This window comes from Thamnophis elegans, chromosome 4 (assembly GCF_009769535.1).
Source record: "Thamnophis elegans isolate rThaEle1 chromosome 4, rThaEle1.pri, whole genome shotgun sequence".
Lineage (NCBI taxonomy): Eukaryota > Metazoa > Chordata > Lepidosauria > Squamata > Colubridae > Thamnophis > Thamnophis elegans.
Window position 1 is genome coordinate 112,010,497 of NC_045544.1, and position 21,038 is coordinate 112,031,534.

Consider the following 21,038-nt stretch of genomic DNA (forward strand, 5'->3'; position numbering starts at 1 on the left):
CATATTCTTGGGAAGCCTAGGCCAGAGCCAATATATGCAGAGGATTTCTTTCATTTGGAGGCAAGGACAGAGAGGGTAAGTAGTGGTCTGTCAGGAATTCTGTTCTTGAGTCTTGCATTGAGCAGAGAATTAGTTGATCTTTACCTTATAATTGGGAAATGCTGGTAATGTAAGCAGTTTTGTTATATCTGACCATGTTCTTCAGATTGAGCATTCAAGGCAACTTTTAAAATGAAAAGAATTCAGAGACATGAATTGAAACAAATGCATATACAGGTAGTTCTCAACTTATAACTGCAATGGAGCCCAAAATTTATGCTGCTAAGTGAGAAATTTGTTAAGCAAATTTTGCCCCATTTTATGACTTTTCTTGCCACATTTGTTAAGTGAATCACTGCAGTTGTTAAATTAGTAATATGGTTGTTAAGCGAATCTGGTTTCCTCATTGACTTTGCTTGTCAGAAGGTTGCAAAAGGAGATCACATGATTCCGGGACATTGCACCTGTCATAAGTGTGAGTCAGTTGTCAAGCTTCCAGATGTAAATCACATGACCATGGAGATGCTACTTGTTTCAGTAACGTTGTAATATTGAATGGTCACTAAGTGAACTGTTGTAAGTTGAGGACTACCATGCATTTTGAGGCTGAAACAAGAAAGTATCCCAACTTTACATGGAAGTTTTATGAGCTGATAGCAACTGTACTGAAGGATTCTTAAGGTTGCGGTGGCCAAATTGACCTCATGTGTGGTGCCTGTTGAGTCAAAAAAAGCATCCATGAATTAGTGATTCCGAAAATTTTGGATTGTGCAGAAATGGACAAGTTGACACTAAAATTAAAGGACAAAGAAGAGTCTGAATATTATGAAATTTGGGATAATTGGTACAAATGGTTGCAAAACAGGAATAAAATTAATTCAGCCGAGAAACAATAGAGAAATGTATAGAACTGTAGATAAATGTATACAAATATAGAAGCAAAATAAGATTGATATGTACAGGTCTGATGACATAACAATGTTGATGTAATGATTGTAAGATGTTATGGAAGGAAAAAAAAACAATAAAAAACCTGCTGCAAAAAAGCATCTGTGTTGGGAACAATTAGGAACAGAATCAAAACTAAAACTACTGCCAACTTTCCTGTATGTGATCACAGAATAGTTTTCACAGTTCTAATCACTGCATTTGAGAAAGGATATTTAGAGGTGGAAAAGATGCAGAAAAGAGCAACCCAAAATGACTAAGAAATAAAGCAAAACTCAGAGCTCTGCTGCTTTTAGATGTTTTTGGATTACAGTTGCCATATTCTTAAACCACTAGCTGTGCTGACAAGGATTGATGTGGAGTTGTAAACCCAAATGCCTCCAGGCATCAGATTGTCCATGCTTGCTGCAGGCTAAAAAAATTTAATGTGTATTTAGGCTTATTGCTAGACGCTATATATAAGCCATACAGTAACAATCTAACATAGTTTACTGTAAGCCCCCTGCTTACAGTACTTGTTATCTTCCCTGTTTAAATGTTAAAGATTAACCTCTTCTCACATATAAAAAAGGGAAAGGGATTGAATGCAACGTATTTTCCAACAAGACTAAGGCCAGGCTTCATTGATATCACTGTTTGGAAATATCTTTTTTTGAAAAAATGGTAGCCAAGTTTGCCCACCCTCCTCATCTAAGGTCTTCATTGTGCTATAGATGCTGTTTCTAGTACATTAACTCTCACAAGATCCATAATTTGTCTCCATGGCCATTGCCTTATATGACTTTCAAGAGAAACAAAGCAATGTTAGAAGATTCTAACCATATACTGCCTTTGAAAAAACAAACTTATGACAAATTGTGTCAAATTGTGGCAGAATACAAAGTGCAAAGTATTCTGTTTTAATACTCCTTCCCATTGGGGTCTTTTTCCCCCCCCACAAGCATCCGATCAGCACCCCGTGATCTCATTGGGTTTAGAGTTCTAGGATTTCCTTCTGAAACTTGCTACATCCTCCAAATATGGAATTTAACAGAACAACAGAGTCAGAGGAGACCTTGGAGGTCTTCTAGTCCAACCCTCTGCTCAAGCAGGAAAACCCTATACCGTTTCAGACAAATGGCTGTTCAGTCTCTTCTTAATGATGGAGCACCCACAACTTCTGAAGGCAAGACTCTTTATTTAAATTTGTATGTGACCCCTCTCACAGTCATGGGACTCTGGAGTTCCTGGAAATGTGCTCATAGCTCTTGTACATGGGGTTGAAAGGAGAGGAGATTTTTTTGGGCTACCCTAATCCAAAGGGACTAGGTTGCCCTAAGTTAAAGGGTGGCTCAGTGGCTAAGACGCTGAGCTTGTCGATCGAAAGATCGGCGGTTCGAATCCCTAGTGCCATGTAACAGGGTGAGCTCCAGTTACTTGTCCCATCTTCTGCCAACCTAGCAATTCGAAAGCATGTAAAAATGCAAGTAGAAAAATAGGAACCACCTTTGGTGGGAAGGTAACAGTGTTCTGTGCGCCTTCGGCGTTTAGTCAGGCCGGCCACATGACGACAGAGACGTCTTCAGACAGCGCTGGCTCTTCGGCTTTGGAACGGAGATGAACACTGCTCCCTAGAGTCAGGAACGACTAGCACATATATGTGAGGGGAACCTTTACCTTTAAGCCAGGGGTGTCAAACTGGCAGCCTAATGGTCAGATGTGTCACACATAGGCTACACCCACCTCAGCTCCGCAAATGGGAAAAATGTCACGAAACATCACATGATGGCCATGTGACACTGAGAGTTTGACACCTGTGCCCTAAACAATGGTATTTGCACCTTGAATTTCCCTGGAATTATAGCTAAATGGGACTTCCATTTTCAAAGGAAATATATTCCTGAGAAGACTGTTGACTTCACCTTTCTGGGAGAATCAAGATGTGCACTTTTTGACAGCCTGATTAATTTTGAGCCTTTCCTATCAGAAACTTTTATCTTGTTTCCGAATGACTGAAACTCGTAAGATGTTTTCTGGTTGAAATTTGAAACAAACAGTTTCTACAAGGACACTTTGCCTCAATACAACTCCCAGCAACAATAACTTTACGAAAATTGACTCTTGACTTAGAAAGCAAAATTGGAGCTGATAATGGCAGGGGAAGGAGATAGGGCAGCCCAGAAGATTTGTCAAAAGTCTTTTAAAGTATATTATTTTGAAGGTTGACTCCCGGAATCAATAGTAGCACCTTGGGTCAATAGAAGATGAAATTATGACTATTGAATCCTTCATGACCATTATGTGCATTTCCCACAGCCAATTCAATGATACTTTTACTGGTTTATTGGCATTTTCATTTGACAAGCGTCTCATGGCTACTGCATTTTGTTGTGTGTTGGTTTTTAGAAAGGGGCTCTTAAGGACTTTTTTGTCCATCCACTATGTCACACTGTTTGTTGGCTTTGCCCAGCCTTCCACCACTAGGACAGAGATACCTTTTGAAACAGTATAGACAGAATTGTCCAGGAGACATTTGTCAGCATTTAAGAACCATATATACTGGAAAGGTGTATATAGGCAGGAGGCTAGTTGTTGCTGGCAGCTGCAATATACAACTGGGTTCTGTTGTGGTCTGCCAGCAGAGCTGGCAGCAGATTCAGACAGTGAGGAGGTTGGGTAGGAACATCAGCCAGTCCTGGAGTCTGGGAAAGGTTCTGATGAGGGCTCTGGGTCGGAGGCAAAGAGGGGGGGCAGAGCCGTATGCCAATTATCAGCTGTTGTCAAGAGTCAGACAGCAGTGAGGCAGACAAACAGCTGGAGCCTGTTCCCAGTATGTGCATGTACAGAATTGCCAGATGAAGGGAACAACTAAAGAGCAGGGGTCAACTTGGGAGTAAGGCTAAATGATGAATAGCCCCTCCCAGAGAAAATAAAAGAGGAGCGAATGGGGAGTGGAATTTGCAGGAGACAATTAGTTCGCTAACTGGTTAGTGACTCTCCAAGACTCCTTGCCAAGTTCTGCAGATATCAACCTGGCAGCTCTCCAAGCCAGATAAAGTGTGTGACCATAAATCCTCCTTTGAAAGACTTTACTGGCTGTGAATGAGCAGAATTCACAGTAAATTAATAAAAGAGTTTTTTGCTGGGACAAGGAGTTTGTTTCATGCTCTTGGAAAGCCTGGATCAGAACAGTATCTTACATACAGTTTGTTCCTCAAAGCTAAGACAAGGTAGAGGTATTCAAGAAGATCCAAAAACATCTTAGCTCCTAAGATATACTCTTGAGTGAGAAGAATTGTAACTAAACATCACATCTGTATGACACATATTTCTTGGACTCTGGTTCCTTATTCATGTGCTTTTTATTTGGATTTGGAAATACGTTTTTGTATGTGTGTAGTCAACTAGCTCAATATATTTGCAAGACAGAAATTCATTGTCAACTTCAAAATTAGCAAATCCAGAGTCTGTAACATTGTTAGGATAACTTATAAGGTATACTTGGCATTTGAATAGCAAGTGTGGAACTGCCCTTTAAAATGGGGATAGAGCCAGGCAATTTGTAAATGTAAATGTAATGAAAAGTGAATATGGTTGCTTTGCTGCCTTTAATAATTTCCCTTTTTCTATAATTCAATCACTATATAATTCAGCAATACTTTTGGAGGAACTCTGGGGCTGCATGCAAATCAGCTTAGTGAAGTTGTAGAACTATACTAAAGGGTGATCTTTTTGTAAACTTCCTGAAGCCTCCTCAAATAAGGCACATCTTTTAAAGGTACTTGCCTAAATATATTTTTCTCATGAAATATTTGTAGGATTCCCTGTCCCCAATAGTTTCTGTTTGTTCTACAGATGTGGCTGTCAACCCTGAAGCTGGCCTGACCGGAGCCATTTTAAGCTTCAGTGTTGCCGCACTGGAGCTGAGGGATAGGGAGGGGGGGGGAATAGAAATAACTGGGGTTTTGTAGCCAAAACAAAATACTTTCTCCTGAGAACCAAGGATATTCCCGCAGTTGGAGTGATGTTACCAGGCACCTTGACTGGACCATGTGACTGATTGTGAAAGGGGAAAAAACTTCTACTTTTAATTAAGGTGAAAATGGCAGGAACATTTAGAGCCGGTTTTCACCAGCCTGGGCCAATATGATATGTCCAATAAAACTATTCTTTGAGATACCCACCTGCCTCGGATTTTTGTTTGCTATGGGGGTATTACTTGAAATCTTGACAAGGGAAGGTGGGCATGCTTTGGGTCACTTTGTTGAAACAATCTGATAAGACCTAGAAGCATGCCTTCTCTGTCATGGTGCTCTCCTCACACCCACCCTGAGATTTGGATGATCTTGACCCCATTAGCATTCTGAAAGGCTATGAACACCTAGCTTTACCCCAATCATTGGGGCCTATTTGCTAGTATAGCTGGTGTATCCATATATATATAGCATGTATTTGTTATTAGAGCAATTTTAAGAGCCCTTGCTAGGTTTTCTTTAATGAATTCTGTTTGTTTATTCTGTTTCTATTTCTTTCTTTGCCTTCCAGAGTTCCACTGCTTAAGATGGACAGCACTATCCATTTATTAAACAAATGATTTTTCTCAAATTTCCCTTTCAGCCCATGGACCAGGCGTCTCTTAAGAACAGCGATGTTCTCATCCTGACTGGACTCACCCAGATTCCCACCGCCAATCCGGATGGAATGGTGGGCGAATTCTGCAGTAACCTTGGTAGGTGGCTAGGCAGTGGTTTTGCTGCTTTTCGTAATCCGGCTTGGGAAATATATGCAGTAGATGGAAAGTAACTCTAAGGCTCATTTAATCAATCCAAGCAACTGCTTCTTCTCTCCTTCTATGGCATAACATCAGCAGTTCAGATGGTGCCTTTGTCTCTCTCTCTCACACACAAATATAATTAGCGAGAAATGCAAATTGTACTTTTGGGTGTGGGGGGAGAACTATTTTGGAACAGATCTGGCATAATGAGATTAAGTTATTTGCTCCTGTTTACTCTCTGCTAAATAGTAGCAACATTGCTGCCAAATAAGTTCTGTTTTGGTGGAGCTCTGAGGAGACACTCCCAATTTTACGCCATCTTCTGTTTGGCTAATTTAGAAGCATCATTTCCCTTTGCGATTTATCCCCTTTCCTATACTTGATCATTGAATACTCTGCAGGAGCAAAAGGGAACATGACCCAAAATTCAGAAATGTGTTGTGGCCCACCAGCAGCCAGCAGAGCTAGCAGCAGATTCGGAGAGTGAGGAGGTTGGGGAGGAACATGAGCCAGTCCTGGAGTCTGGGGAAGGCTCTGATGAGGGCTCTGTGTCAAAGGCAGAGAGGGAGGCAGAGCTGTATGCCAGTTCTGATTCTGCCTTCAGAATCAGACATCAGTGAGGCAGACGAACAGCTGAGCCTGTTCCCAGTGCGTGCATGCGCAGAGTTGCCAGATGAAGGGAACAGCTAAAGAACAGGGGTCGACTTGGGAGTAAGGCCACAGGTGGATGATGAATGGCCCCTCCCAGAGGAAATAAAAGAGGGGTGAAAGGGGAGTGGAGTTTGCAGGAGACAATTAGCTTGCTAACTGGTTAGTGACTCTCCGAGACGCCTTGCCAAGTTCTGCAGCTCTCCAAGCCAGATAAGGTGTGTGAACATAAATCCTCCTTTGAAAGACTTTGCTGGCTGTGTATGAGCAGAATTCAGATTTTGCAGATATCAGCCTGTCAGCTCTCCAAGCCAGATAAGGTCTGTGACTGTAATTCCTCCCTTGAATGACTTTGCTGGATGTGGATGAGCAGAATTCACAGTAAATTAATAAAAGGGTTTTTTGTCGGGACAAGCAGATTGCTTCATGCTCTTGGGAGGCCTAGGTCAGAACAAAATGCTTTTGATTAATATTGGCCAAGTGTCCACAGTTGTAGGGACTGGACTTCAGGCAGCAGCTCTGCATGATATGGGATCAATTCCTGTTCCCTTCTCCAGCTTCAGGCTTAAAAGCAAGAAATGTGGGAGGGCTGTAATTTAATAGTGGACTTCACAGTTTGCATGGAAAATATCCCAGATTGAGGACAATGATCTAAAACTGTATTGGGAAAACCGCCAGTGTTGAGAGTGCTAAGCTAGATGGATCAAGGATTTGGCTTTATAAAAATTCAGCATCTTGATTTGTAAGTCTGCATGTGGATTTATCTTCTGGTTTAATTGCTACACAGTCTTTTGTCTCTCTGCTGTAGGGTAGAAAAAGATGGAGGAAGTGTTAGTGGTTTTTGATTACTCTGTGCTCCTTTTAAAAAAACATCTCTGTAAAATCAGAGCAGTTCATATTTCTGCAGTAACCAGACAGATGTCTCTGGGAAACTGATAAGTAGGATAATACAGTATCATCCTCTATTTTGGTGTCTTTGATTAAAAAGCACAGGCCTCCTGCCATCTTTTTGCTAGCCTGCTGGTTAAGGAATTCTGGGAGTTGAAGTCCACCCTTCTTACAGTTGCGAAGATTGAAAAGCACTGTTCTAGGTGGGTGCTATTGCAGAGGGCAGGTATCACGACAAAAGGTCTACTTCTTAGGCTCCATCAGATGGCATTGTTAGATTGAGGGAATGCAAAGTGAATCCACTTTATCAGATCTTATGGGAGAGTCAAAAACAATGATAGAAAGGCTAGTTCTCAGCTATCCAGACCTTGTGCCATGAAACATTTTTGGGGGACAACCAGCTCCTAAAGTTATAGCCAGAAACTCAAAGAGCAGTACCAAGGCACAACTCTAACTGCCCACGCTGGTGCTCTTCTGGGTCAATTGGATGTTCTGCGTGGTCTTCAAGGGCAACCCCAGGTAGAGGACATTACGGTAATCTGGGGACAAGGCATGAGTGACCACAGTATAGTAGATTTGGAGCAAGGGACAGTTGCTCCAAATCTACTATACTGTTATTATTCCCAAGAATATGCTGAGGATAGCACTTTATGCTCCAGAATGCTTCCAAAGCACTCAGCCAAGTCATTTCCCATCCTTACTTTTTCTGAAAAGTTCAAGGTTTGGGGAAGGAGATGGAATTTCACTTGCCAGAAACTTTCCAGAGGAGCTCATTACGTTTTGATACCTACAGGGTGTAATACCTGGAAGCCATTTTTACATTTGGGCCTTCAGGCCTGCCACATTTTCTACTGTGGGAAATTGGGAAGGGGGGATTATATGGAGTGTGGGTGATATATAGTCAAAATAACATTCTTCTCAGAAAGTCAAGGCTGTCTTGCCCTGCAGCTTCGATGAGGTGACTGGGAGGCATCTCCAGTTTTGGATGATGCCTGATTGGACCATGTGATGGACATGTGAGTGCAGGGCAGGGACTTGGACTTCCTTTTGGGTGGGGAAAACCTGGAAACTTTCAGATTTGGGTTTTGAGCCAATATGACATCTCTAATAAAATGGAACTTTGAGGAAATTCAAGCCTCGGAGTCTTCTTTCATTAGGGGTGTTACACAGGGAAGAGGAAGGAGAAGGGAAGGGAGGGGGAAGGGAGAAGAGAAGGGAAGGGGAAGGGGGTAAAGAGGAAGGGAAGGGTTGTTGATGGGTAGAGATCTGATAGCTGCACTGGTTTATTTCTTTATGAACCCTCAGCAGGCAACAATGGAGGGACTTCAATAGCCTTAGGGAAGAAGCTTTTTCAAGATAGGGTTTGGTTTTTATTTCTGCTACCCTCAAAAATAAGACCTCCCCGGATAATAAGCCCAATTGGGCTTTTGAGCATATGCACTAAAATAAGCTTTCCTCCGAAAATAAGCCCTCCCTGAAAATAGTTAAACGCATGTGAAGCCGGTCCCCGCCATTTCCTCTGGTTGCTTGCCGCGCAAACAACATGAGGTGAGGAGACAAGGCCGGGGGGGGGGGGGGGGAAGAGAGAGGGAACATTCCCCTTGCACCCCACACGCCCTTACCTAATGGCCGCTCTTACAGCCCTAGCCACCGCTCCCCTTCTGTCACACTAATGGCTGCGGCAGAAAGCAGAAGGCCCAGCGACACACAACACAGCAGAAGCTGTGAGGTGACCAGGCTCAGCGTCTCCTGCACCTCAAAAATAATAAGACCTCCCCGAAAATATGGCCAAGCACTTATTTCAGGGGTCAAAAGAAAATAAGACCCTGTCTTATTTTCGGGGAAACACAGTATTATTGTCACCCTCTCCCATTATGACTTAGGACAGGGGTCTTCAAACTTGGCAGCGTTGAGACTTGTGGACTTCAATTCTCAGAATTCCCCTAACCCGAAAATAAGGCCAAGTGTTTATTTCGGGGGTCAAAAGAAAATAAGAGCTTGTCTTATTTTCGGGAAAACATGGTATTATTGTCACCTTCTCCCATTATGATTTAGAACAGAGGTCTTCAAACCTGGCAGCTTTAAGACTTGTGGACTTCAACTCCCAGAATTCCCTTAAAGCTGCCAAGTTTGAAGACTCCTGATTTAGGAGATAAAAATAGATAGTAGCTGTAAAATTTGGGTGGAAGCGGCAGGGTACACTAGAGGAGACTGTCCAGGATAAAATGCTTTGGTGAAAGAAAGTAATCTGTTCTTCTCCAGTGGGGAATTAAAACAGAATTGAAAATATGTGAATCTCATCATTTCAATTCTATTAAAACTTTCTTAAAACTATTTTAGAGTTTGTCCTTGGATTTTTATTTAAGGGACTGATATTATATGTATGTGCATAGGAAGGTATGCCTTTTTAATTATAATTAGATTTAATACCATATTTCTCATAATGGTTTTAATTATTATGCACCACATACATAGTCCAGTCTGGCTTTTTTATTTTATTTTTTTATTTAAGCATTGGCTTTTGAGTAATTGTTTTTATTATGGACCCTTGTCTCCATTTACATAAAGTAATTGTATTCTCTGTTGATTGTTAGCAACCCTTGGCAAGGACAACCAAACTTGTCAACAAGTCCCTATAATTTCCATTTATAAAATTGGTATTGACTTCATTTCTTTCTCCCCCCCCCTCTCTTTTGGTTTATAGATAGGTATCACCACAGCTGTGATTACAAATTTAGAATTTGCTAGCAAATTAATTTTCACTGTCGGCAAAACTGATAATTGTTGAGCTGTACAATGTCACGGGTGCAAACCATATAATTTCCCAGCTTGCCTGAAATAGTCCATGTGATTGGGAGGGGAGAAGCATTTTATTGCCCAGTTTTATAGGCTGTTTTATCAAATGGTGTCACAGCAACTTGCAAGAAAATAAAGTTACTAAAATAATAACAAATATAATTAGGTCGTCTAAGTGGGAAGAGTTGTCAAATAATGGTTTTGTTTAGGCTGCCAATTCTACTTAGTTCTGGTGTGATTTTGTTCACTTTCATCTGCCTAAGCTTTGCCTGTTGACCTTTATATTAATTATAATTGTTATTATTATCCCACCTTACACAACTCCAGGCGATAGCTACATGATACTTCTGCCCTCCTATTTGCTGCCCAACAACTGTGCGGTGAATTGGGCTGAAGAAAGACTGATGAGTCCCAACTCACTCAGACAGCTCTACTTAAATCAGAACTAGAACTCACAGTCTCCTGGTTTCTAGTCCAGCACCTTTGCCATTATATCAAACTGTTGTAGCTCCAGTTCCCAGTCCAGCTCCACTCTGAAAGGACTGAGTAGGCTCTGCACTGTCCTGGTCCTATATGCATAGTCTGAGATGTCTATGGAGATTCTCAGCCATCCAGGTCATGGTCAGGGGTGGGATTCAAAAATTTTAGCAACAGGTTCTCTACCTGGTTGCGGGGTGGACGTGGCCATGGTGGGCGTGGCCTACTCGACCTCCTGCACCATGGGGGGGTTGTTTTCACCCTCCCCAGGCTCTGGAAGCTTTCCTCAAGTCTCCAGGAGAGTGAAAATGACCTCTCCTGGGCTCTGGAGGCCCTGCGGAGATGGGATGCCCGTTTTTCACCCTCCCAGAGCCTTTGCGAGGGCCCTGCACTTACTGGAATCCAAAACAGGCTGTGTGGAAGGGGAGGGGCAGGGTGGGAGGAGTTGCTACCAGTTTACCCGAACCGGAAATTGTGACTGGGTTGCCAAACTGGTAGGGAGGGTAGGCTCGCCATGCCCCTGAACCGGTTCCCTAGTCACCGTGGCATGTTTTTTTGACATTTTTAATATTCTGCGTATGCGCAGACCTATTTACAGGCAACTGCGTTTGGGCGCAGAGCACACATGCATCAAACCAGGAATAAGACCAGCAGAAACCCAGCCCTGCCTTGCAAATAATGGTTCGGTGAACCAGATGTAAAATTAGCATCTGGTTTGTCCAAACCGGCTGAATTCCATCCCTGGTCATGGTTGTCCCAAGGATCCTTTTTCAAGAGGCAATTGGACTTTCTTGTTTTTCTTTGAAGCTTCTTCAGCTCTGACTGGATGGCATTGAAGCTATTTGGAGCAATGCAAATCCTTCCATTCCCCACTATCGTGTCAGAGCTGAAGAAGCTTGTTGGATGAGAAGCAAAACTTCTTCAAAGAAAAACAAGAAAGTCCAGTTTCCTCTTGAAAAAGGACCTTTGGGATATTCTCAGATGCTTACCTACGATTGCATTCCTTATAGAGAGTCTTGTATTTCAGGTATCCATTACCCTATAATGCCATGATGGCGAATCTATGGCACAGGTGGCATGTGGAACCATTTGTTGAGGCACACTAGGCATTGCCCTGTCAGCTCCAGTGCTCATGCGCACACTGGCCAGCTGACTTTGGCCTTCTTTTAAAGCAGTTTTTTGCCCTCCGGAGGCTTCCTTGAAGCCGCCGGAGCACGAAAAACTGGCCCTATAGGGAAACCGGAAGTTCTGGAATGGACTTCCGGTTTGGTCATAGGGCCGTTTTTCACCCTCCGGAGCCTTCAGGAGAGTGTTTTGGCCCGCCCCAGGCTTCTAGAAAGCCTCTGGAGCCTGGGGAGAGTGAAAAAAGTGTGCCCTTTTTTTTGCCCTCCCAAGCTTTTGGGAGCACAGGGGGTCATGCGCGGGCGTGCCCACACCCATAATGCTATGCATGCGACCCCAGCTGCATGCGCACACGGGGGTTTGTGCACGCATGCATGTTCAGGTTGCGTGCATAGCATTATGGGTGTGGGCACACCTGCACATGACCCCCCTGGTTTCCCCCCCCCCTTGCTTCTGGCACGCAATCCAAAAAAGGTTAGCCATCACTGCTATAATGCGTTGATATGCATTGGTTTACTTTCTTCCTTTGTCTGTTTTTCATTTAAGATGTTGCTTGCTTTTTGATTGATCTATGATTGTAATCAGGATTATGTCATCTTCTATAGAATGTTGACATCATCTACCAACTACATTACAATTACATTTTTTGGAGCAACTTGTCCCAACGTAGCCCTTTCTGATCTTTTACACCTTCAAACCCAACAATATTCTCAGTCGAGCTCATGGGCAATGGTGATGACGGTCCCAAGGAGCCCTTGGCTCTACCTGCCTGCTAGCTATGAGAATTATTTCATTCCAGGAACTCACAAACCTTCCCTTGTACGAGTTACTAATTATTTTATATGTTTGGGCTGCAGTTGCTGGAAAGTCAGCGTAATAGCACTTGCGAAGTTTAATCTGTCCTACAGTTTTTGTCCTTTGAAAGATATGTATGTATGTGTATGTGTGCCTACTCATCAGTAGTGGGTTCTGGATTCCATTCCAACCGGTACGGTTGGAACGCCCCCGGCGTCACCCTCATGGACGCGGGCACCACGGACATGTGTCGTACTTGCCTGCGACGCTTCCGCAAGCCTCCGCAACGCTCCAGCTGCTCGATGGAGCGTCGCGCAGGCATCGTATCCACCGTTCGTGGAAGCGCCAAAGGCTTAAAGCACAGGTAAGGAGCACGGGCGGGCCCTCCGGAGCACTATACCGGAACGGTACCCGGTGCTCTGGGCAGGATCCGGTACGCCCATACCGGGGTGTACCACCTGCAACCCACCACTGCTATTCATGTACCTGTTCCAGTACCAACACCTGTTTCCTGACTTGTTTCTTTTAAATCAAAATAGCTTTCTGGAACTAAGCTGCCCTCTCCTGGCGATAGGTGTTATTATGGGTTTTAAGGCAGGGACTTGTCACAAGTGCTGCATAAGGATGAGTTTATTAGCCTAAAAGGGATGCAGCGCTAAAGTCTTTTCATACCAAGCGAGTCACAAATGAAGAAAATAGAGTGCCATTAAACACTTAGTACTTTAAAAAAAGGTATACTGTTAAACAGAGGTGCGAAGGAAACATTTCACTTTGGCCACTTAACTGGCAGTTTTTGAAAACACCAAATATGCAATGAGCTTGAAAAATTATGTGTAGGATGATAGAATCAAGGAAAATATCTCAGCAAGATCAGTCCTAACCCTGCCTTTTCTTCAGCTTCTCTCTCTTTGCTGAGCAGGGAGCTTTCTTTGCTTCAGCCTTGTTCTTGTTTCCTTCCTCCTCTTTTCTCCCAGGCTGATTCCTTCCCTCTCTCCTGTTCCCTAGCATAGAGATTTTGCTTGCTTGCTGTCTTTCCCAGTAGAGAGCAGCTCTTTAAGTTATTTCCTATTTAACTCTCAAGCAGTCCCAGGATCTCGTCTCATTTTCCCTCTCCAAGCTTTAGGTATGTCTTGTCCCGTGACGAATCTATGGCACACATGCCACAGGTGGCACGCAGAGCCATATTTATCGGCATGGCAGCCCTCAGCTGATTTTTCCACCTTCCGGAGGGCCGTTTTTGCCATTCCCGAACTTCCAGTGGACTAATTTTCGCCCTCCTCAGGCTCCAGAGGCTTTCCTGAAGCCTGGGGAAACCTAAAACAGCCCAATGGACAAACTGAAAGTTTGGGAACAAATATCTGGGAAAACATCTAGGAAAACTCCCCCCCATGGGGGCCCACGTGCATGTGCAAGGGTGGTTGTGCATGCATGCGCAGGGGGTGGGCATGCGCACGATAGCACATGCATGCACAATTTTTGCACCCCTTTAGAAAAAGGTTAGCCATCACTGGTTAGCCTATTGAAAAGGACTAAGTGTGATATGATAGCGGTCTTCCCGTACTTGAGGCCTTTCACAGAGAAGAGGGGAGGTCAACCTATTCTCCAAAGTACCTGAGAGCAGCACAAGAAGTAAAGGGGAAAGAGAGAGATCCAACCTAAAAACTAAGGAGAACTTTCTTGATAGTGAGAACAATTAATCATTGAAACGGTTTACCTCCAGAAGTTGTTGGTGCTCCATGAATGGAGGCCTTCAAGAACAGATTGGACAATCATTTGTCTGGAATGTTATAGGGCAGGGGTGTCAAACTCAAGGCCTGGGGGCCAGATTCAGCCCGTGGGGTGCTTAGATCTGGCCCGCAGGGCCGCACTGGAAACAGCAACGGACTGGCCCATAGTCACTGTGCCAGTGAAAACAGAGGCCCTCCCGAGCTCCATTTTTGCTGGCAAAGGATTGCAGGACACCATCGCAGCCGAAAATGGAGCTCAGGAGACATTTTCACCAGCAGAGTGCTCAGACCACCACAGGTGCTCCCAACACGAGTGATGTCACACTAGCCATGCCCTCCTGCCCCCCCCCCCAGATCAAACACAACCCTAATGCAGCCCTCAATGAAATCAAGTTTGATACTCCTGTTATAGGGTCTCTTGCTTGAGCAGAGGGTTGGACGAAAAGACTTCCAAGGTCAACATCATTCTATGTTCCTCACTTCCATTGACCAGAGAGTCCAAGGCCATCTGAAAATCTGTGCCATGGAGCACAGGATCAGGCAAGGATTTTTAAATTTAAGAGGTTTTAGACCCTGACTAGCTGACCATGATATCTCTGGGGTTGGGTTGAGTTGAGTTGAGTTGAGGCACCATCACATTTCATTCCAGCTCCTGGAGGGCTTCTCATGGCTTAACCTCTGTGTCTATCTAGTGCTTTGTACCTGCTGTTGTTCGACATTTCCTTAGTTCCTACAAAGTGTTTTTTGAAGCCATAGAAATAGATTTAGAGGCCTCCAAATGTGCAATGAACCAACCAAAAATTTGAGATCCCTGCATTAAGCTATGTGATGGCATTGCTGGTACACATATATACATGGACACTTGCTTTACTTACAACTATACAGCAAACATCTCCAAATGATTTATTTGCCACCTAGTAGTCATTTGGATTTTTGCAGCCCAGGCATGTACCATATTTTTCGGAGTATAAAACTCACCTTGAAAATCTGGGTGCATCTTAGACATCGAATACAGCATTTTTTGCCTCCCAAAGCCCCGCCCCCTTCACCAAAATGGTCGTGCATACCCTTATGGAGGCTTTCAGAGAGCTCCTGGGGGCTGGGGAGGGCAGAAATAAGCAAAAAACAGCCCATTTTTTGCCCTTTCCCCCAGCAGCACTCCATAAGATTATGCATGCAATTTTTTTGATGAAAAATGGGGCCGTTTTTTGCTTGTTTTTGCCCCCCCAGGAGCACTCTGCAAGTCCCCCCCAAGCCTATTCATGCCTTTAAAAAAAAAATAGGCCATTTTGGGGAGGTTTGCAGAGTGCAAAAACTTTTTTTTTCCTTTTGGAAAGCTCTTTAACTGATTGATGAGAATTAGATTGATCAAGTGCTGTGCCAGCAGAAACAAAGTCTTAGGTGCTGCAGATTGTCAGTGATTTCCTTCTCCAGCACATGGATAAATACACCTGGAAACTTCTACATACCTACCTACTCTCACTCTCTCTCCCTACCTACCTACTGTATTTCTCTCTTTCTCTCTCTCTATCCCTCTGTCTATCCACCTACTCTCTCTCTCTTCCTACCTATCTACTGTATTTTTCTCTCTCTCCCCCTCTATCTACCTACGTACCTACCTACAGTATTCTCTCTCTCTCTCTCTTCCTACCTATCTACTGTATTTCTCTCTCTCTTTATCTCTTTCTATTTCTCTCTCTATATCCCTCTACCTACCTACACTCTCCCCCTGCCTACCTACTGTATTTCTGTATCTCTGTATTTCTCTCTATTTCTCTCTCTCTCTCTATTTATCCCTTTATCTACCTACCTAACTACTCTCTCTCCTTCCCTACCTACCTACTGTATTTCTCTCCATCTCTACCCCTCTATCTACCTACATATTTTTTTTAATTTGCCTCTTCAAAACCTTGGTGCGTCTTATACTCCGGTGCGTCTTATATTCTGAAAAATACAGTAATTCCTAAAACTCCTATGTGAATTGCTATATGAATGGTCACACATGATGCTACATACAAGTAGTCCTTAATTTACAACCAGTTGCTTAGCAACTGCTTGAAGTTACAATGCCCCTCCCCCCCCAAAAAAATTCCAAAGCCCAAGCAGCCCCCTCCCAGTCATGTAACCACATTTCAAGTGCTCGGTAACCAGCCCACGTTTACCATTTGCAGCATCCTGCAGTCACATTGCCATGATTTATGTCATTTTTGCCAAAAATCAAGTTGTATGCAAAAATGCCTCATAGTGAACGGTTCCACCACAAAACCGCGGTAGACGAAAGCGCGCTCGAGGAAAGCGCGTACGTGACGTCATCACAGCGCGACGAAAACAGCACGCTCTGAGCGGTAAACTTAAAATTAACGCGTAAATCTAAACCTAACCCCCCAAACCTAACCCTAAACCTAAGCCTAACCCTTAACCTAACCCTAAACCTAACCCTATACCTAACCCTTAACCTAACGCTAAACCTAACGCTAACCCTTAACCTAACCCTAAACCTAACCCTAACGCTTAATGTAACCCTAAACCTAAACCTAACCCTTAACCTAACCCTAAACCTAAACCTAACCCTTACCTTTATGTGAATCGGCTTGCTTTAAAAGCGCTTTTTAAAGCGCCCTTTTTTCTCCGCGGTCGTATTTGTCGCGCTGCTGATGACGTCAGGTACGCGCTTTAATCGGGCGCGCTTTAGTGGACCGCGGTTTTGACGGGTCACGATAGTGAACAATGTCAGGCTGGGACATGGCAATAATCTGCAGTCAATCTGGAGGTTGGAACTAGAAATCAAAAGGTAAAATAATAAGTCTTATCTAAGAAATAAACCAGAGACAGACAAGGATGAAGCCAAAAGTTCAAGCGAAAGAATAGCTGTGGAAACAAAAATGCACCAAACTTAGAAAGGGATTATTACTGCAGCAAGTCTAAATTGGAATAGGAAATCCCCTTATATGCCCATCTTGTCCTGGAAAATCTTGGATAGCTTCACTGTCACTGAAGCCAAAAGATGCTTTACTGAGAAGGCTGCTGCCTATAACTCAGAATTTCACTAAGCAAAGAGATAAAGGTAAAGGTTCCTCTTGCACATATGTGCTAGTTGTTTCCGGCTCTAGGGGTCGGTGCTCATCTCTGATTCAAAGCCAAAGAGCCAGCGCTGTTCAAAGACGTCTTCGTGGTCATGTGGCCGGCATGACGAAACAGCAAAGGCGCACAGAGCACTGTTACCTTCCCACCAAAGGTGGTCCCTATTTTTCTACTTGCATTTTTTCCATGCTTTCGAACTGCTAGGTTTGCAGAAGCTGGGACAAGTAACGAGAGCTCACTCCATTATGTGGCACTAGGGATTCAAACTGCCAAACTGCCGGCCTTTCTGATCGACAAGCTCAGTGTCTTAACCTCTGAGCCATCGCGTCCCCTAAGCAAAGAGCCCCATGTTGGAAACTATTTTTCCCCAAAAATTATAAAGCAACATATAGACTTGAAACCAGAGACATTTTTATTGGGCCCCTACCGGAAAAATATGATAAAAAGACTATATATCTGGTTTTACATATACTAACTGCAACCAGAATTGTACTTGCACAACAATGGAAAAAGGATGAGATTCCGTCAGATGATAATGTAATTAAGAAAATACTAGAATGTGCAGAAATGGACAGACTAACGCTTACTATTAAGAATAAAGAAGAACTTGAATATTTTTTGACATGGGATATATTTTACCAATGGTTAGACCAGTGATGGGCAACCTTTTTGGCGTGGTGTGTCAAAAATCGGCAAAAAATCGAGCATAACTCGCGTTGTGTGTCACTTCGACAAAAACATAATTTTGCGCAATTTATAGTTTAAACTACAAAAATGTATAATTGCAATATATAATTGTATTTAATAAACCAAAAACAAATTATTTAACATACCTGCTTAGTAACTTCTTTGTTCATCAGTCGATTTCGTATGTTGCCCTTGATATTATTGAACTTGTTTGGGGTGCCGTGAACCAGGGCTGTGGAGTCGGCTGCTTCCAGCTCCACATCCTCATCAACATTCATAGCGGGGGCGGGCCGGAGCGGCATGTTGATGAGGACGTGGAGCTGGAAGCAGCAGACTCCACAGCCCTGCCGTTAACTGAGATAAGTGTGGTGCGGTCGTAACCGACAGTCCCAGGAGTAGACTCTCTGTGCCGGCCTGACTGGAGAGAGGCGCGCACTGTTCCTGTGCTCCTCTCCTGCGGGTCCTCCCTCGCCGCGCTGATGACGTGTGTGCACACGGCACGCACGCCTTACCAGCAGCCCCTGCGCTCAGAAAGGGGCTGCGGCGATACAGTAAGTGAGTGTGGGCAGGGGAGATCACACGTCCCGCCCCCCCCCCCGTTCCTCCAGCACAGATTCTTTCATCCTCGGCAGCCGTGCAGGAGCCGAGGATGAATCACATGAAATCCTATGCGTGTCACCCCAAATGGCTACGCGTGTCAGCACTGACACGCGTGTCATAGGTTCGCCATCACTGGGTTAGACAATAGAAACAGAAGCTAGAAAGGAGGAGATATAAGAAGAGGAAATGTTAATGTGGAGATAATTTAAAGATGATTATGTCCTGTGTTGTTATTATACTATTGTATAGTTATTAATTTTATTGTGATGAATATAACAACAAATACGTGGATTCTGACTGTTATAATAACTGTACCCAGATCACACACTGTTTGATGGAAATGGAAAGTAATATAAATAAATAAAACATGGGGAGAAAAACCCCTATTTTCCCCAGATCTTTTATATATTTTGACTTACAATCTTGAGTACGCCTGTGGAATGCCCACAAGAGCTACCATAATCAAAGGCCTTTCCATAGGGATGTGTTGGGCTCCATGAACCCACTTGATTCTATTTTTAAAAATCATTTTAGTTAGAAAAAAAGTAAATGAGAAACTAGCAAGCTGCAAAGCAAGACCCTCAAACGCAAGCACGATTTTCATTTATATTGGAGCCGTCCTGAAAAATGAAAATAATTGCCTATTGCTTTATCTGGAAATATACCCGCCATGGGGTATACATTTGATCCTGCTTCCCATGACAGCAATAATATGTCCGTAACATACTCTCAAAATCCTTTTATGTTCCCATTGGCCCCAAAAGTCAGCAACCTCTGAGTTATAACTTTGTTTTTATTAACCAACTGTATTAGTTAGACCGTTTTCTGCACCTTTTACAGGAAGAAAAGTGGTTTTTTTTTAATTTGTCACTTTTATTGTTAGATTCTCAGTTTTTATTGTGACTTCTCCAAGGGAAATCCTTGTTTTGAAGAGAAAAATCAGATGCTTTAATTAATTAATAAACAGAGATAAGCTTAGTTTATGCAGACTTGAGATCTCGGGAGACGGCATGCATAGGATATAGAAGTGGGGTGTAGGTATGAAAGGCTTCTGAAAACATCTGGAAAAAAATTGGAAAAAATCCAGTTTTCAGGATTACTAATATATAAAGCCAAAAAATGAATAACTATGGAATTATAGTATTGTTAATGAAATTGACCAGCGTGAAGTGCTGGTTCTGTTCCCAGAAAAGAGAGAACTTCTGCACAAGGCATGGAAAATGTATGGACTTAATAATTGTGGACATAACGGCCTTTTTCTAAATTCAGAGGAGTCTGCCAAGGTGCGTTTGCTTTATTGCCAATTAATGAAACCCCTGTGTTCAGAGACAATACACTTCCGTATCTTCATGTTGGGGAGAAGCCACAGGGGCAGCTGCGTCCATTATGCCATGTTTGTGAGTTTCCTTAATTGGATACTATTGGAACTGTATATCTTTTTATTTATTTATTCTTGTGCCTTTCTTAAGCTCTTACAGTTCGAAATGGGGGGAACGTGCTGGTCCCTTGCTACCCCTCCGGAGTGATCTATGATCTTTTGGAGTGTCTCTATCAGTACATTGACTCTGCCGGACTCTCCAACATCCTGTTCTACTTCATTTCACCTGTGGCAAACAGCTCTCTCGAGTTTTCCCAGATCTTCGCTGAATGGTAGGTGACAGCGGCTTCTCTTTATCAGCCCAAGAGATTCAAGACTTTGGCTGGTCACTTCATTCGTTTCTGAGAAATGGGGAAAAAAATCACTCTGGCCTGGGGAGGAGGTATTCGGGGCTCTTTTGAGGGGTGTGTGTGTGAAATGGAGGTTTAAGAGTTTAAGGCTTTTAGGGTTTTGTCTTTAAACATCCTCCAAAAGTTTGAGCCCACCTATCCCAGAGAGTTTAGAAACTTATAAAAGGGAGGCAGAGGGCTGTCCACTCTTGTTCTGTATATTCAGAAGTATTTCATATTTTTCTGAGCCACTGGTTGTAGAAAAATGCTGTGCATCTTATTTATTACTAGCTGATAACCCGGCGTAGCCCCGGTATGTATTTATCCTAATCCTGTATTAGAGGGAGCTCCCTTGTGGAGTACTGCGAAGCCGTTACCATGGAAACTCCATTATGCTGTACAGTAGAAGCCATTTTAAGACACAACAGGCTGTATCTTAACAGAACTTGAATCCAAAATGCACAGTATCACTGTCACAATTACTGAGACTTGACACTATAGATATAATTCAGTCCTTTTCATTTCAGCGGCCCAGGCGTTCTGGAGTTATGCTGGAACATACATGTGCGCGTGCACACACACACACACACAGTGAGCCAGTTTTATATATATAGATTCACATATAATCCATGTGGTGAATTCAGACAATGTCAATTCTATTTCAACAATCATCCTCTTGATTTTTGATCCATGAACATTCCTGAAAGAAAGCCAAGTAGTGAACTGGTAGTCCACCAAATAGCTCCCAGAAATTCTTTCCCCAAAGCATA

The 21,038-nt window shown here is 43.3% G+C and overlaps 1 protein-coding gene across 2 annotated transcripts in view; it reads left to right on the forward strand.

The window, feature by feature from the left end:
• INTS9 (integrator complex subunit 9) overlaps positions 1-21,038 on the forward strand; it is a 103,788-nt gene that overhangs the window by 55,319 nt on the left and 27,431 nt on the right. For both annotated transcript variants that reach the window (XM_032216886.1, XM_032216887.1), the window contains 2 exons: positions 5,584-5,695; positions 20,031-20,211. In XM_032216886.1, the coding sequence (XP_032072777.1) occupies positions 5,584-5,695; positions 20,031-20,211 (293 nt within the window). The remainder of the gene's footprint in view (positions 1-5,583; positions 5,696-20,030; positions 20,212-21,038) is intronic.